This window comes from Protopterus annectens, chromosome 15.part0 (genome assembly GCF_019279795.1).
Source record: "Protopterus annectens isolate FY-2018-M chromosome 15.part0, PAN1.0, whole genome shotgun sequence".
In the NCBI taxonomy this organism is placed as follows: Eukaryota; Metazoa; Chordata; order Ceratodontiformes; family Protopteridae; genus Protopterus; species Protopterus annectens.
Window position 1 is genome coordinate 700859030 of NC_056749.1, and position 18547 is coordinate 700877576.

Genomic DNA, 18547 nt, shown 5'->3' on the forward strand with positions numbered 1-18547 from the left:
ATCCCCATGTTGCTGTGTCAATACTGATGTCATATATCCTTGCTTACAGTCTACAGTTTGAAAGAAACATTTATGATAGTTTGGTAGTCCTAAGACTAATGAAGAAGCTATCAATTGCTTCAACCTGCAGAAAGCTATTTCTGCTTCAGGTGTCCATTGTAATAGATCCTGTGCTGCCAGCGGCTTTTTGTATATTAGGTCGGTTAGTGGAGCAGATTCCAAAGCATAGTTTGGTAGCCAACTCCGGCAGAAATTAGTTGTTCCAAGGAAGGACATCATTTCCTTCTTGGTTGCTGGTTTGGGTGCTTGTAAAATCGCTGTATTTTTATCTTCATCCAGTATTCTACCTTCTTTGGATATTACATATCCTAGGTATCTAACTTGAGCTCTCCAAAGCTGTCATTTGCTTTTGTTTACCTTGTGTCTCTGTGTTGCTAAGAATTGCAACAGTGCTATGGTATTCTCCCTGCATTGCTGCTGGGTGGGGGCTGCAAGCAAGATGTCATCTACATAAAGTAGAATTTGACTACCCCCCGGTGAGGTAAATCCCGCCAAATTACTAGCCATTTCTTGTGCAAATATTGTTGGACTTTCACAATATCCCTGTGGTAGTCGAGTATAGGTATACCTCTTCCCCTGAAATGTAAATGCAAACCAATATTGGCTATCAGGATGTATAGGTATTGAAAAGAAAGCATTGCTGATATCTACCACAGAGAAATATTTCTGATGTGGTTTCAAATCATTTAACAAAGTGTGTGGATCTGGCACCGTAGGTGCTCTAGGTATTACTGCATTATTTACAGCTTGTAAATCCTGAACCATTCGCAATTCCCCGTTTGCCTTTTTAACAGGAAATAGAGGTGTATTACATGGTGAGTCAGGAGATTCTACCAGTACTCCTTTAAGTAAAGCTGCTATTATAGGTTTGATTCCTATCTCTGCATCCTTTCTCAAAGGATATTGTCTCTTTTGTGGTCTAAATGCTGACTTCGGTGCAATAGTAACTGGTCCTGCTGTTCGAATAAGCCCTACATCTGACTTGCCAGTTGACCAAAGAATCTTTGGTATGTCACATAAGGCTTTCTCTTCTTCTACTAGTAAGAATGCTAATCAGCTGTCCTCACTAGACTGCAAGTGTACAGCTGGGTGTGCCTGTGTTAACCAATTCAGTTTTTGTTCCTGTATTCCCTACTCTGATAATTCTAAGTCAGTTTGTTTCTCCCATCTCGTTACCTTTTCTCCTAGGTCTGCCCATTTTACATTTTTGTTTTTAGTTAAACTAACATGTGGTAATCGATTAGATTTGTATAGTGCAAGGAATTCTTGAGGTAATGAACAGCTAACAACACTGTTTCCCTCAGTATTCCAATACATATTACGCAATACTAATCTGTTTGCACGATTTCTAAACAATTCCTGCTCATACTCCTTATCAGGTCCTGGTGTGCTACAGTAGTACAGAGTACAATGTAGCAAATGCTGTCTGTCAGTGTCAAGGGAGGGGGATTTACTGATGGCTACATTCATCAGTTCCTTGGTCACTGCCCCTGGACTAGTCGTAACTAAGTCCTGGCTGTACCAGTAAAAAGTCTCACCACAAAAGTATCCATTTGTCGTGTGCCTCCATACCCTGCATAGTTGGAACTACTGCTATGCCAAATATCTGCATAAGGTCCCTACCCAATAGGTTCACTGGACACTTTGCAGAAACAACAATCTTACTTTTTTGAGTCATTCCTGAAACAGGGTCAGTTATTGCTATATCATGGGAAAGTGGTTCCCAGTATAGCTGTCCATTTGCAGGTTTTACTAATATATAATCAGGTGATTCGGAATGTTCCGTTAACTTGGAGGGGTGTATCAGGGTCCGTGATGCTCCTGAATCGCACAGGAATTTAACTTCCCTCCCCTCCACCAGAAGTGGTTTCTTGTCTGCTAGATAGAGCTCTAGGCTCAATAATGCTAAATCTAAAATCTCATTTTCTTCATCCTCCATGTCTACTTGCACTTCCTCTATTCCTTCTATTACATTTGCATTTGTCCTTTCTTTATTGTCTTTTCCCGATGACTTCTGACTTTCGTATGGTGTATCTTCACCTTCATATAGTCAGTCTTCATCTCCCTTATCCTCTGTGGTTACCTTCTTATTCTGTTTACAATCCCTCACTAGATGTCCCTTTTTCCCGCACTTAAAGCATTCACCTCTCTTTTTCCTTTCTTTAAAGTCCTCTGACCGCTTGTCAGACTGTTTATTTCCCTGGGCATTTTTCTTACCCTTCTTACCGGACTGCAATACATAAACTTCAGCTCCATCTTCAGCAGTGAAGACTTGTGCCTTCTTTTTCTTTTTACTATTAAAATGTCTTTCAGCATGTCTAGCATATTCAAGTAAGGCTTGTAACCTACTTGTTCGATGATCTATCATATGCTTCGTAATGAAGCTACTGATAGGTGCAATGCAACCTTTTAAAAATGCATTTTTTAATTGTTGTTCATACGGGGAATCATTTGTTTGATTTTCAGGAACTGTCATACCGCTATGGTTATTAAAACATTCCAATAATCTGGCATAGTACCCATCTACTGTTTCATTTTCTTGATGTATGCATTGGTTAATACAAGTCCAGTCTGCTCTAGGTTTCCATTTCTCAGAAATTCGGTCTGTAAGGCCTTTCACCCTATTGTCTAGTTCTGCGTCACTATTTGGGAGTGGCTTGAACTCTGCATTACGAGGATTCCAGGTGCCACAAATCATGTGCCAATCTGGACCTACAATTTGTCTAACTACTTTTTCTACTTCTTCCCCATTCAAGTGGTAACTCAGCCTCATACCTTGTAAGTCTTCTAAGAATTTCGTAAAATTAACTTTTGGATGGGGAATTCCCTCAGTAACCTTCCGGATATCCTCCGGTGTCCACGGCCTATATACTAAGAGGGTTGGGTCCTGCCCTACCTGTCCTGGCTGAGGATTTGGGACCTCTATAAGCAGACATATTTCTTCCTTGCTCTCATCTTGTAGATTTCTCTCCACTTGATATGATTCTATGTCCCCTTGTGATTTACGTGTTCAGGACCTAGTTTCAGTGGGATCTCTAACAATCGATTTTGGTTTCACTGAGACATCAGGATACCGCGGAGGTGGGCCAGCTTGTCCACCCGCTTCATATCCTGGAAAAGGGAGCGGAGGTGGCGGAGGAGCCGTTGCTATTACTATGTTATTATCCTCTTTGTCTAAGAACAATGCCTTTGAATTATTACTCTTTTGTTCCCTACGGTTTGCTTCCTCAATCCACCTGTGTGCCTGAGGAATACCTAATTGCCATTGTTTTTTTGCCTGACCTTTCGCATCTGATTTGAGTTGTTTAAGGAGTTTAACCAGTGAAGGTTTATCTAATTTACCATCAAATTCATATTTGTTAACCCATTTCATGTAATATCTAACATTATCAGCACGTTGTGATTGCATATATTTTGCGTCTTCGGTTAGGGGCGGGTCTCGCGATGTTTTAGTGCACTGATTTCCCATGTTACTTTAACTGCTAAAAAATGTTACGTAACCCTTCTTATCACGTGGTACCACAATTTCAGTTCCTTTCATAGTTTATCTAGAATAACTGCCTACCTTATTCTGTTACCCTGATCTATGACCAAATAAACAGTAACTTTTTCTTGTCCCTGATCTGTATGACAAATCTGACAAAAAACACAATATTTACTGTAACCTAGTCCCTGATCTAAAACAAAAAAAAAGGCAAAATGTCTCCCTACCTGAGCCTCCAGTATTGAACAGTTACGGTTCAATCCGCTTTTCGGCCACAGATCAGAAAGTGGCCAGCCTCGTTAAATGACAATTTAGTCGGAGGTCTTTTCATTCAAGAAGAACTATTTTAGTGTCTTCTCCTGCATGCAGTCTTCGACCACCACTACACTCTGATCTGCAGCTTCTGAGGGATTTCTGGCTCGAAGGACCAATCTGTTAAATGAAAAAAAGTTCTGTAACAAAAGATCAATACACAGGAGGTTCAGGTTTTTACTAGTGTACACCAGGAGGCAAAAAATGTACAAGTATAGAATTTTGTCTGACATAAAGCAGGAAGTACACAATTTTTATAGTCATTCACATTTAGTTTAAGCCCACATGACTGACGTGGTCAGTCACAGGACATCTACATCACTTTAGCTTACAATATTCTATTCATAAAAGATGCTGATGCTATATTTAAAAAAAAGTTTTCCTCTGGTAACAATACGACCTTGCTAACCACCTGGTCAGTTATAATGTCTTTCTGTAGAAGTTACTATTCAAGGTTCTAAGTTGATTCAAACACAATAGCAGATTCAGTCTTTTAATACATTTCTCTAACCACCTCTTTGTTCCCATGTAACATTTCTCCCCACAGCTATGCGTTATCTAATGACATATACAAGGCCAATTGTTCCAGCAGGAAAGAGCAGAAGATTTCATTATTTCACACGTTTAATTTCCTGACCCAGCAGATAATCACTTGTGAGAAGCATAAACATTAAATCTTGCTGAGCTAGCAGCTGCTGGGGTCAGAGGCCAACTTGCAAAAAAGGCACACTGCAGTTTTCAAAGGCTTCTTGCAATTTCATATGAATTCATTTTTCTTGTCATATCATTAATAGAATAAAATGCATTACATACTACTTTGCTTTTTAACTAGCACTTCACATATGCTCAAATACATATTTTTCTAACACTATAAAACAAGAAAAAAGGCCTCTGAGGAATAAGGACGAAGCTGCAAGTGAATAATGTTAAGCTGCTATAATTTATTCCACGCTTTTCATTTGACAAAAGGTACAAACTTCTTCAGACAACAGGAAAGTTAAAAAAAACATGATTTAAACTATAATTTGAAGATCACATGATGTTGAGTTTCCAATCAAAAGGAAGATAATGAATAATTAATTAACTCCATCATGGATCCCCACCCAGCTACGTCCATTCATAAAAACAAGAACAAATGATTACCAAATACCCTGATACACTACACGTACAATGAACTGACGTACCTGAGTGTTGCCACAAAACATCTTGTGGCATACAAAAATAACATTTAACATGAATTCTTCAAACTCATGATAAATACTTAATTCATGGAATATTAAATTTAGCCTCTGAGAAGTTTTAGCCACTGAGACCGAAGGTGTAACACCTTAGAGCATGAAATAGTGAGTGATGGATTGTTAGTTTAATTTTAAATAACTTATATCTCGGTTAGACTATAGTACAAATCCAAGATAGTTTGGATATTTTAGCTGGAAGCCTAGGGCAGGCTGTTATTATTATTATTTTTAGATGTTTTAAAGAGTTAGGTAGCATATTAAATATTTATCTTAATTCCATGTTATGATTTAAGTGTGTATAACGGTCTCCAAGAATATGCCATTAGTGTATGCTACCATTTTAAGATGCACTAAAGAGTTAGGTAGCACAAAAAATACCTGTGTTTTTAATTTCATTCCATGAATTAAGTATTTATCATGGGTCTGAAAAATTCATGTTAAATGTTATTTTTATATGCCACAAGATATTTTGTGGCAACACTCAGGTACGTCAGTTCATTGTATATGTAGTGTAGCAGGGTGTTTGGTAATCATTTGTTCTTATTTTTATGAATGAACGTAGCTGGGCAGGGTTCCATGATGGAGTTAATTAATTATTCATTATCTTCCTTTTGATTGGGAACTCAGCATCATGTGATCTTCAAATTATAATTTAAATCGTGTTTTTAACTTTCCTGTTGTCTGAAGAAGTTTGTACCTTTCGTCAAACTAAAAGCATGGAATAAATTATAGCAGCTTAACATTATTCACTTGCAGCTTCGTCCTTATGCCTCGGAGGCCTTTTTTCTTGTTTTATACTTTGGGGGCTGACTGGAGAGGACAGGGGGTGAAGTTTGTTCCAAATCTGTCAGCTAGCAGGTTGACTATTACCCTCAGTTGAGTATGGGTGGTGCCATCCACAACCAGTTCAGCACATAGCTCGGCATTCCCCTTCAACTTTCAGACATAGTTAAAGAATACCTTGTAATTATCCCTAGCTAGGGAGGCTATTTTTGCTTCATGATTAGCTTTGGAGGACTTGACAAGATCTCTATTTTGTTTTTTTTTAAGCTAGACAGGGATTTCTTCCTCTGTTGAGCCAGTTCCCTCTTGTTCTTGGACATTAATTTCTTACTCCTGTTTTATAGCCTGTTTGTACTTGGGTCCAGAGAAGCTTGATTTTTTTTCTGCAAGACCTGGGTTTAATCCCTTGAGGTACAGCTGATTCTGTTCAATTGCTTAAGTGGTTATACAAGGCATTGGTATACACCTCTGCATAGGAGTCCATGTTATCTGCGTTTGAAGGGGCTTTGAAACTTCTTATACCATCACTCAGTAGGAAGCAGTTTGTCTTTGAACAATTCTTAAGAGTTTTTTAGCTTGATGGGATATCTGGTCTTATAATTACATTGAATAAGACTAATTTATGGTCCAATCTTAACAGGATGGGTGCAATGCTCAGTACTATGTCCAGGACAGTTGAGCCTGTTGTGGGTGCGCTGACTGGCCGTTCCAGAGCATTTGCATTCACGAAGTCCAAGAACCTCTGAGCCAGCAAGATTGTGGTCTTGTATGTTCCCAGTCAATAGTTGGATAATTAAAATCACCCATGAGTAAGGTGTTGGGCTGTATGGCAAGTAACTCCAGTAAGTCCAGTATGTTTTTCCTGTTTCATGGTGGGCACCTATAACTAGCTATAATGTGGTAGGGGGATTTGCCTATAATTAATTGTACATGGAGCTCGAGACCCATACTCTTTGACCAGTCTCAGTGTGTACTTATCCTTATGGAAGATGTATACACCTTCTCCTTTGGTTCTTTCATACTCAGTTTGTGGTCTGAATGTATGGAAGGCATTGTAGTCCTGCATGGCCGGGATGCTTTCCACACCTTTGAACCATGCTTCGGTGATGCACAGATGTCAGCATCTTCCAAAGTGAGAAGCACTTTCAGGGAGTGCAGTTTCTTATTTAGACTCCTAGCATTAAGCAGCAGTACTTTCAGCTTATCTAGAGTGGATTTTGTTGTGTTGGGAGGCTGATTATTTTCACATTTCCTAAAAAAGGTGACAGTAGGGGTGGCTAATGCCTTTGCCAGTATCCAAAAGCCTAGAGTACACAGGTACAGAGCATCTCTGGCAAAGCAGCATGGCCTGTTGGCCATGTCTTCTCCAGGCTGACAGATATTGGATCCCTTGGACTGACATCAGAAGCTAAGCTAATTGTTAAAGTCAATAATTTTTTGTTTGCATTGTGGCATCATCCTTGCAGAAGGTAGAATGCTGCTTAAAACTAGGCTTATACCTTCCTGTGACACACAGTCTGAGCGCTCAGTCATGTCTCTCTTCATACATCTCAAGTCCCCCCCCGATGTGGACTATGATTAGGTCATACCAGTACCTGTGCTTGAGTGACTTGATGAATTGTGGCACCTGACATGCATCTAACTGTAACCCATTCCTTATCCAGCCTAGTGAGGGGAACAACCATGTGTGTCACAATGGAGTCACCTATGACCAAGTACATTAGGTTTAATGGTGTTATACCTTATGGGCTTATTTGTTGAGAAATTGGTGTATGTGTAATTATTTGTTGAGGTTGTTTTTTGTGTTGTTAAATGTGTAAGTGGTTTCCGTTTGGGACGCCTCTGATCTTATAGTAAGTGACTAGTGATTACCCCTTCATATGTGTGTTTGTGTGTCGTGTCCTTATTTGTATATGTGCATGTATGTATGTTTGAACCAGTCAAGTTGTTTGACTTTCTGTCCAAGTGATAAAGAGATAACCTCAGCTCCTTGACTGATATACTGTATATTTTTTTCCTATAAGTTAGCTTATATCACATCTTGAAAACTATGATCTGTACACGACACCAAGTTACTTTACTTTAAAATGAATTATGTTTGTTTGATGGCCAAAGGAGATCATTTTTCTGTCTAGTCTTTCCTTTAAGCACATTTAACAATCTAACTGTGATACATTCCTCCTATCCCTGCCACCCTATCTCATCCTAATGTCTTCTATCTTGACTACTGCCGTGGATTGCCTTTTGACCAGCAATTTTGGAAGTCTGTTCCATGGGTTCACTGCCTTCTTTGTGAAGGAGTGATTTTATGGGATTAGTGAGTACTTGATCCCAGTGATCTACTGCCTGTGCCTTATCCTCCCACCATCTTTCCTGATTCTTGTCATCTTTTATGAGTTGTGCTCCAGTTTGTCTAGCCTGTAGTAAAGCTCTCTACTCCATCCTGCATCCTCTTCTAGTCACTTGCTTTTGGACTTTATCCACATCTTGATGCTGTGTCTTTATTTATCATTTAGGTCTTGATGATGCAGTTCAGGTGGTGTTAACACCCACAGATGATTTTCCCCTTTTATTGCCATCGGCTCATATTCCCCAACTCATACTTTACATAAAGGTTGCTGTGATGAACGTGCGTTACTTTTTCACAGAACCTCAGCTATTATCGTTCTGTCCATTTGTTTTGCCTTTCCAACCCCTTCCTTAAACTCTTCCCCCCTGTTCTATGACTGGGTATCTCATATTAGCATAGAAAATGCTTCCTATAATAATCATTTTCAAATTGTGGATCAGTTCTTCACTCTACTCCAAGTCATATGTACTGAAATAATGCTAGCTGCTTGTGATACATGTTTTATTTATTTTTCTTTAATTTATTTATTTGTTTGCTTGTTTTTGTTGAAAGGGAAACTGATTAGGCAGTAAGTGGTCATTTTCAGTGGAGACCCAGGAGAAAAGTTCCACAAAGAGAAGTACAATTATAGCATAGAATCCATGTATGATCGCTTCATTACTAACTGTTAAACATTTATACACACCACTGTTACACAGCGTGCAGCTTTAACTAACAAGGTAGTTTTATTTAGATAGAATTATATACAGGCAGATTTTATTATGCATCTGAAGCATGACATAATTCACATATCTTTATGAAAACAGCAACAGGTGTGCTAGTACTGAAGAAATTTTGAAGATATATGTATGGATGGTTAACAAGGAGAGTATGAAAAATAGGAAAGATTAAAAAGTAGATAGAAAAAGGTATATTAGTATTAAAAGTACTACATAAAAAGAAAACAAATGTGTTTAGATCCACATCATATGAAAGAGGGAGTAGTATATAAATTTAGGAGAGTTTAAGAGAGTGATGGTGAAGGGAAAAAGGTGGGAACAGAAAGGTGACAATGATGAACATCATTCAAGACATTTAAGGAAGTAATTCAGTTGTGGAAATGATACTGTGTTAGGTTATCCTGGTATGGAACAAGTACAGAGTCAGGTTTTAAGCAGGTGTTTTTTTAAGTTGGGTTTTGAAATTAGCAATTTTATCAATCGGTTTTGAGTGTGTTATGGATAGAACCCTATAGTTTACAGACACAGGTAGAGTATAATGAGTGTCCTTCCTTATTGATGGAAATAGTAACCATAAGAAAGGATTTATTCCCAGAGTGCAAATCTCTGTTTTATAAATAGTATTGCAGGACGTCTTGCAGTGCAGGACATTTTTCTAGGTTATTAATAAGTTTGTCAGCTGTGACTGATTGTGTGTAGGTTAAATACTATAGCAATAACCCACGCCTGGGTGTGGGTAATGCTGGATTTACCCACGGTTGGTGTGGTTTGGTCACGAGGGTGAAGCCCGAGTGGCCAAACAAAGCCAACCGTGGGTAAATCTAGCATTACCCTCACCCAGAAGTGGGTTATTTCTATTATACAATGACATTATTTAAGAAAAAAAATAATTACTTTTCTTAAATAATGGCATTGTATAATGCCTCCTTGCTGCCCTTCCGCAGCTGTCTGGTATTCTGCGGCAGTTCTGATGTACTGCGCACGCGTATGCCTACGCAGTACATCAGAGCTGGGCAAAAGCAACAGAGAAAGCAAGATCTCCGTTGCTTTTTACAAACTGTTTTGCTATGTTAAATGGGTTTAACATAGCGAGACAGCTTTAAAAAAAGCAACGGAGATTCTCCGTTGCTTTTTTTAAACCTGTCTCGCTATGTTAACCCATTTAACAAAGCGAGACCGTTTTGAAAAAAAAGCAACGGAGAAAGCAAGATCTCCATTGCTTTTTACAAACTGTCTCGCTATGTTAAACTCGTTTAACATAGCGAGGCAGCTTTAAAAAAAGCAATGAAGAATCTCCGTTGCTTTTTAAAGCTGTCTCGCTATGTTAAACTCGTTTAACATAGCGAGACAGTGTGAAGCAACGGAGATTTTGTGTTCTCCGTTGCTGTAAAAAAAAGAGTTATAGTAATGGAAAATGTCCGGGCGACTGGATCTTTTTCCATTACTATAACTCTGATTTACAACTTGCAATCAGCATGCAAGTTTTTGAATATTAATGGGGGTAGTTCTATCCAGTTAAGCTTTTTAGGACTTCACAATTATGGGTTTTGTATGGGGTTATAGCATCAAATGTTTCCACTTTGTTATAGCATGCCTCTAATTTTGTCATGTCAGTTTTGCTGAAGATAAAACAAAAGCTATAGCTATAAACTATGTACCCATACGTCAACTGGTCCAGCAATACCCATATTTATGGGAACATGATAAAATAAATTATTTAGGAGTATGAATTAAAAAGGATTCAGTTATGGCAGCTAAGGATATGTGGGGAGAGACTAAACAAAAGATAATACAAAAACTGAGAAACTGGAAGCTCTTATCTATGGATATGGATAGCAAGGTACAAGCAGTAAAATGTTTTTAGTCCCTTTAGTTTTATACATAAATCATTCATATTGTCAACCAGAAGAGGAGTTGTGGACAATAACTAAGAAAGAGTTGAAGGATTTTATTTGGAAGAGGAAGAGGGCAAGAATCAAGTGGGGCAAATTGATACTCCCACTAGAACAAGGATATTTAAGATTACCTGATTTGAAGGGATATTTTAAAGCTACACCATTAAGGCTCTTATACATAATACAAGCATAAAGCTATAATTCAGAGTGGAAAGGGATGATGATAAAGCAGGGGGTAATTCAAGAAATAAGGAAAGAGTGGGGTTTTGGATGCAGATCCTTACGGAGAATAACAACAGTCATACCGGATATTATATTCATAAAGTAGCAGAAAGTATACTAAGAACTAAGCCAACATGGGAATGGAGAAAGGAGATTCTGCCAATAGGGATGAATGCAATTAGGGCTACATAGAATAGACAAGAGGTAGATGAAATTTACTGCAGGAAGCTGGCAAAAGAACCAAGGCATTTTGAATACATTTTATTTATGTATTCCAATTTGGTGACCGGGGAGGTCCACTGGGCTCGAGAGCCCATTTTCATTGGAGGCAGGGGAGAAAAGCTCCACAATACAAAGTTACATTACATAGAGGATTACAAGAAAAATATTTGCATTGCAATCAACAGGTAGTATTACAGTCAAAACAGGTATCTTTAAGTAAAGACAGCAAAACTATTAAAAATTTTTCAAGAGAAAGACAGGCATACAGCATAATCACTGGATGTTACTGTTTAGTTACATTTATAATCTAAGTATATGAGAGAAGTTAGGAAGGTATGAAGGTTAGCCAGGAGAGAAGGAAGAGCAGAGCTTGGGAGGTATGAGTTGAAGAGTGCAGTTACATTTCCTGTGAAGAATCAGGTAAGAATGAAGTTGTATTTTGAAGGTGTGTGGATTGTCACAGTTCACTTCCAGTTTGAAGGTGAGTGTGGAAGATAGATTGGTAAGCAGAGGAGTGTCATACAAAAGAGAGGGGAGGAGAAAGGTAGTGGCCAAAGTTTGTCTATTGGAGTGAGTGAGGAAGTAGTTGTTTCTGTAGAGTAGGCCGAGTTTTATGTGGGTTTTCATGATGTTAAGTTGGATGTGAGTATTAAATTTTAAGTGTTTGTCGATGGTGACCCCCAGGAGTTTGGCAGAGGGAACGACTTTGATAATGGAATTGTTAAGGCTGGTAATTTGAAGTGAGTTTTTATCAATGGGAGTGGATTTTGAGGGAGTGAATAGAAGAATCTTAGTTTTGTTAGCGTTTAGTGAGAGGTGGTTTTGGTGCATCCAGTTTTCAGTAGTTGAGAAGGCAGTTTGAGTTAGAGACTGAAGATCAGATAGGTTAGAGTCACAGCAGACCAAAGTGGAATCGTCTGCGTATTGGACAATTTTGGTATTGGGTACGGCTTTGTAGAAATCATTAATAAAGATGGTAAATAGCAAAGGGCCTAGTATGGAACCTTGGGGTACTCCTGCAGGGGTGTGGAGGAAAATGGAGGAGGCCTGACCCCGTTTGACAGCCTGGGACCTGTCAGAAAGATAGCTGGAGAACCAGGATAGAGTTTTTTGGGAGATGTAGAGATTCGATAGATGATTTAATATATGGGTGTGGGAGATGGTATCGAAAGCTTTAGATACGTCTAGTAGAACAGCTGAAACTATGTTACCAGAGTCTTGAGCTAGATTGATAGAATGTAAGAAGGATAGAAGGGCTGTGTTGGTACTGTGTCCAAGGAAGGAAAGGTAATGGCATGGGAAGAAACCAAAAAGACATTTTGGATTGGTATCAGAGTATAGACAAAAAGAAATGGATATGAATCCTGAATGAAAGACCTGCACTGTTTAAGTTTTTAATTTAATCTAGAAAATAACTTTCAGTTAAAAGGTATAATTAATAAAGCATATAAAATATTGCACAATAACTATAGGAAAAATCAGAATGTGTCAGAAAAGATTGGGAAGAGAGATTAGATATGCAGTTCACAAAGAAACAATGGAAGGACATATGTATAGCCCCCAAATATGCAACAAAGTCTACAAGATTTAGGATATTTGCCTGGAAGTATTTGCAAGGATACTTTTATAGCACAAGCAGACTCCAAAGAATTTGTCTTCACATAGATGGCAAATGTTGGAGGTGCAATAGGGAAGAAAGAGGTAACTGGGAACATATATTTTGGGAATGTAATAAGTTAGCAGACTTTAAAGATTCCCTATAGAGCACTGTATTGAGAGTACTGGCCAAGCAAATGGGTATAACTAAGGAAATTAGTTTTTTTTTTCAGTTGGGATACAGGATCTGAATTGGCTAGATATAGTAAGGCCTTGTAAATTTTAATTTGGTGACTGCTAAAAACAGCAATTGCAAAAAAATGGAAATCGAAATCTAAGACAACTATTCTGAAGTAGTGAATATTCTAACAAAGATAAAAGAACAAGTGGTTAAATGTTTAGAAAAGGGTAGGGGTAAATTGTGTAGAAAAAATGGAAACTGTGGTAACAATACATGCAGAAAAATGGAGGAGGAATGAGATTTAAGAGAAGGCAGGACTTTATAGAATAATTTATGTAATGTTGCCTAGATTGTAGTATTTATATGTGATTTTAATGTTTGTAAATGCAAATTTGTTAATATGGTTTGATCTAATAATTCAATAAAAGTGTTTAAAAAATAAATGATGCATACAGGAGAGGTGGGGGTAGATATGTTTTGGCAACTGCTGTTCTACCATTGCCTGAGGAATATGGCTTGGCTCTACAGAGACTGCCATGTTTTGTGTGTGCATATGTTTTTATAGCTTGAAGTATGTGTCTGTTGAATATTAAATTATTGTCATTGAGAATACCCAATAGGTTGGCTTGTGCAACAGTTTCACTTTTGGTACTATAGGCTGAGAAAATATAGAAACAAATTTTTGATTAGTGCAAGGCTTGAGTGTGAAAGACATTAGTCTGGTGATTAGTTTCGTAATTAAATCCAGGTATAAAATAACAGAAATATTGTGAAATGTTTTCTTATTAGTATTCAGGTACATTTATTGTTGCTACATGCGAACTGAAACTTTTAGTATATATACATGCCATTTAAAGTACCTGATAATGTAATGCCATTCCATGTATCCAGGAAAAATTGAAGACTGCTGCATCTGGTCTAGAAATTAAAATGAAGCACCTGAAAGAATGTCAAGAGAAGCAAGAGCAGAAGATCTCCGGTATCAAGGTAACGTAATCATTTTGTTTGTACTTGTGTGAAATTAGTAAATAAGTACACATCTCAGACAGAAAACAAACAAAGGTATGTAAGTTGTGTATGCAAATGTATGCAGATGTAGTTCTGTATAGGCATTACTTTAACTGTGCACCTGAGAGGTAACGACTTCAGATTGCAAGAAGTTCCTGCTGTTACAGTGAAACCCATAATCCAAGTAGTATAGAAATTAGGTAGAGTTTAAGAGAGTGATGAGAGATCAACAGAGCATCAGTTCACAGTAATGTGTGAGGTTACTGAAGCCACCATATTAAACAGTGTCTATAGAATGTCTTTCTTTCGCATTTGATAAAGGGTCATTCAGGTATGATGGGCCATAGCTTCCTTTTGCACTTGATAAAGGATCACTCGTGACAGGTGATGGCTTCCTTTTGCACATGATAAAGGATCACTCAGGACTGACAGGTGATATTGACTATTCATGAAGTATTCTTGCTCTGATGTACATCCCTTTATTTAACATTATTGAATTTTATTGCTTACACTGTGAGGAATACAGTGTAGGTGTCAAAGACATTATCACTTAGCAGTGATTTCTACGCATTTTCCTGCAAATCCAGTATGTATGTATGTGAAAAACCTCAGAGAAAAGTGAAGCAAAAAATGAAATATTAAAGCACAACGGCCAATAAGAGACTAAAACTAGCACTTTCATCCCACTTTGTTAGACAGGAACTTCATCAGAATAGTCTCTAATAATTCAGTTGCATTCTTATATGTAATGGAAGTACCGCCAAAAACAGAAACAGCCAATAAAAACCCAATAAAACACAGATGCCTAAATAAACATAAATGTAATTTTATATTTAGAAATGTATGTATGTATGCTTGTTTGTAGGTCTGTATGTATGTATATGAGTATGCATGTATTTATGTGTGTATATATGTATGTATGTATATGTGTGTATGCTTGCATTTATTTATTTATTTATTGCATTTTTTAATTGGGATAATTCAGCTGAGCTGACAGCTCTTTTCAGTAGAGAACTGGGGAGAAAAGCCCCACAATAAATGTAAAAGTACACTTCATAGTTCACGACATGCATACTGTACAGTGTGATAGGACAGTAATACAATTAAAAATAAAAATAATTTAACACGATGCATTGCAGTAAGACAATGAGACAAAAAGAATCCATGGTCGCAGGTGTATAGAATGGTGGCTGCAGGGGTATCAGACATGGTTGCTCACTGTAGCCAGCGTTATTTCTCCTGGCCATGGAGGAGTTGGTATTTAAGGTTTGGGAAATCTTGACTTCGCTAATCCATTTCTGATGGTTTCACCAACACATTTTTATTGTTTGTGGATGACTGCATTTTGATGAGCTCCTGTCTTCCACTGGTCCTGAAGGAAATAGTTGATAGCTTTCATATATTTGGTCTGGCTTCCAGATTGGAATGTAACATACTTAAGAAGACTGTATTAGCTGGTCAAGAGTTGGAAGGCTGTATTAAGGATCTTTCCCTAACTCAGGTTCAGCCAGCCACTCATCTGAGTCTAGAACTGGTGATGCCATTTAAATTCACTTTAGAACCTTCTTCTTCTTCTTTCAGCTTTTCCCGGTTAGGGATTGCCACAGCGGATCACCTGTCCACTCATGATTGGCAGTGGAGTTTTATGGTGTCGAGTTGCCAGCCCGGCGCCCAACTTTCCACAGAAGGCACACGCACTCACTCACCCCTAGGGCCAATTTAGAGTGTCCAATCCAAGGAAATCGGAGCACCCAGAGGAAACCTACACGACCACAGGGCGGACATGCAGACTCTGCACAGAAGGTACTTCAGTCGAGGATCAAATTGGAGAACCTCTTGCTATGAGGCAACAATGCTAACCGCTGCACCACCTAATCTAGCTGAATGGCACCTGAAACTGAGTGCGCTTTTGTCAAAGCTCACAAGTTTTCAAACAATTGTAGGGAAAATCAAAGCTGCTCCTGTTATCATTATGCCCCACATTTGTTATGTTTATCAGAATATCCCCATGCCCTGTTATCCTGCATATTTAACAAAGTTACAGGAGGATTTAAATGTGGTGGTCTTGAGCTGGAAAGATAGGAGAATCTCAGCTGCCATGACGTATATCATCAAATTTTATGGAAGGTTTGGTTGTCTACATTTGGTACATTACCAGTTGGCCTTCCAGTTTGGCCATGCCACTAGTCATGGGCACAATTTCTTCAACTACGAATATATAAATAGTGATATTAAGCAAGGCTATGTAATGGCGATCCCAGGAATGAGTAACCAATATTGCTGTTGGGAGCTTCAGGTTTGGAGGTTGCAAGTGGGGAGCAAGCTGTATAGATATTAAATGGTATCACCCAAAGATGATGTACAGATATTACATGGTATCACCCAAAGATGATGTACAGATATTAAAGATGATGTACAGATATTACATGGTATCACCCAAAGATGATGTACAGATATTAAATTGCATCACCCAAAGATGATGTACAGATATTAAATGGCATCACCCAAAGATGATGCAATCAGTTAATAGATAGCTTAAAGGCAGATGGCTGGATAGAGGGATTGTTTATTCAACCTGATCCTGATCTTTTCTATTTTACTGATCTCTCAGATAAATATGAATTAGAAACCAAGAACTGTTTAAGTGAATCTGGTCTCTTTAAATTAAGTTGAAGAGTGCCCAGGTGCTGGATTGCAAATGACAAAAGCACTTAACCTAGTGTTGTTCTATTTTATTTTTTGATATTTTGGATGTTGTGAACATCAAGCTTAGTTTTATTAAACACTGATAAGTGAAGAATAAGAAGTCTTTGTGGAGTTTTTTCGGACATACACTACACCTCATTTTGGTTTACTGTTTTTTCTTAAGGTGTTGCTAATTGAATCAATCGTTCTGACTTGGTGACTCAGAAACACACACTGAGTGCAATCGTGGTAACATATCAACTCCTACAGCCTGCCTTACAATGCATGAGTATACAAAGTCTGGTTTTCCTGTTTATATCTCATCATTTTTAATGTTTATTTACTCTGTTTATATTTTGCAGTAGTAGTAGTAATAGTAATAGTACTAGTGGTGGTAGTAGTAGTAATAGTAATAGTACTAGTGGTGGTAGTAGTAGTAATAGTAATAGTACTAGTGGTGGTAGTAGTAGTAATAGTAATAGTACTAGTGGTGGTAGTAGTAGTAATAGTGATAGTACTAGTGGTGGTAGTAGTAGTAATAGTAGTAGTAGCAGAAGGGGCAGTAGTCATAGTGTTTGTAGTAATAGTGGTGGTATTACAAGTGGTAGTAATAGCAGTAGTAATAATAGTAGTAGTTGTAGTAGTGGTAATAGTGGCAGTAGTGGTAGTATTTGTAGTGGCAGTAGTGGTACGAATAATAGTTGTAGTAGCAGTGGCAGTAGTAGTAGTGGTAGTAACAAAAGTAGTAATAGTGGTAGTAATGGCAGTAGTCATAATGGTTGTAGGGCATATCCAGCAACCCCCCACTAGCTGTCCCAAGGGAAGTCACCCCTTATAAACCTTTGTAGACATCATAGATGGGCCATATGTGTGAGTCATGGAAAGTGCCTGAGTAGCCTAAACACACATTGTAGATGATGTCTGGTGCATTACAGACCACATGATATTAATAAAGTGATACACTTTGTGGTTCACTTGCCTCTTTCCCAGTTCAACAGATGGGGCTTTTATTTAAATGTGGGTGTAGTCCATGACCCCCATTACCTCCAGGAAGTGGGCTATAGCATAGAAGTCTCACGTAGTGCTAGTCATTTCATCTTGAGTATGTGAAAACCAAATATGCTCCCCCATATGTTGCCGCACTGCATCCAGGAACTGGCAGATTATTCCATTGGCAGAGGCCTGTGTAACTCCCACTATGTCTCCTGAAGGGTGCTGAAAGCTCCCTGTAGCTAAACTACATGAAGCTACACAAACCTTACTATCCAGAGGGACAGGTTCTCCATGGTTCCCAAGGGGTCGAGGATGGGGTGACACATGTCCACAGTTTGTGTCCCTCTCCATCTTGTAGCGGTCCATTATTTCATGGAGGCAATGAAAGGTTAAGCATGATGTAAAAAACCTTATGCCTTCAAGGCTGATGGCTGGCAACATCAGCAGCAGCAGCAGATTCTGTAATAACCTCCTGCAGATACAGGTTTACAATGGTTGCAGCAACCCTTAACATATTTCAAAGTTTTCCTGTGGCCGAATGCAAACATATAGCTGAATTCACTGCTAAATCAAGCACAGCATAATTGTGCAAATTTTAGAAAATTCTAAATTGCTCTGACATGTATTTTGTTTTACTTTTTTAGTATACAGCAGGGATCATTATACAGTCTTTAGCATATAGTTCTGCTAATCTTTGTTTTCCAGCTGGGCATCATGTTGTAGTGCTTCCTGAATCACACATACCCTGTTTGTTGCTGCTCATCATCCACGTGAGCTTAGCATGATGTGTAGACATTCA

General features: G+C 38.3%; 1 protein-coding gene across 1 annotated transcript in view; it reads left to right on the top strand.

Annotated features, from left to right (window-relative positions):
* The window catches only part of LOC122790020 (zinc-binding protein A33-like), a 192957-nt gene that overhangs the window by 60743 nt on the left and 113667 nt on the right, over nucleotides 1-18547 (top strand). Inside the window, exon 2 of the mRNA XM_044057556.1 lies at nucleotides 13954-14049. Within this exon, the coding sequence (XP_043913491.1) occupies nucleotides 13954-14049 (96 nt within the window). The remainder of the gene's footprint in view (nucleotides 1-13953; nucleotides 14050-18547) is intronic.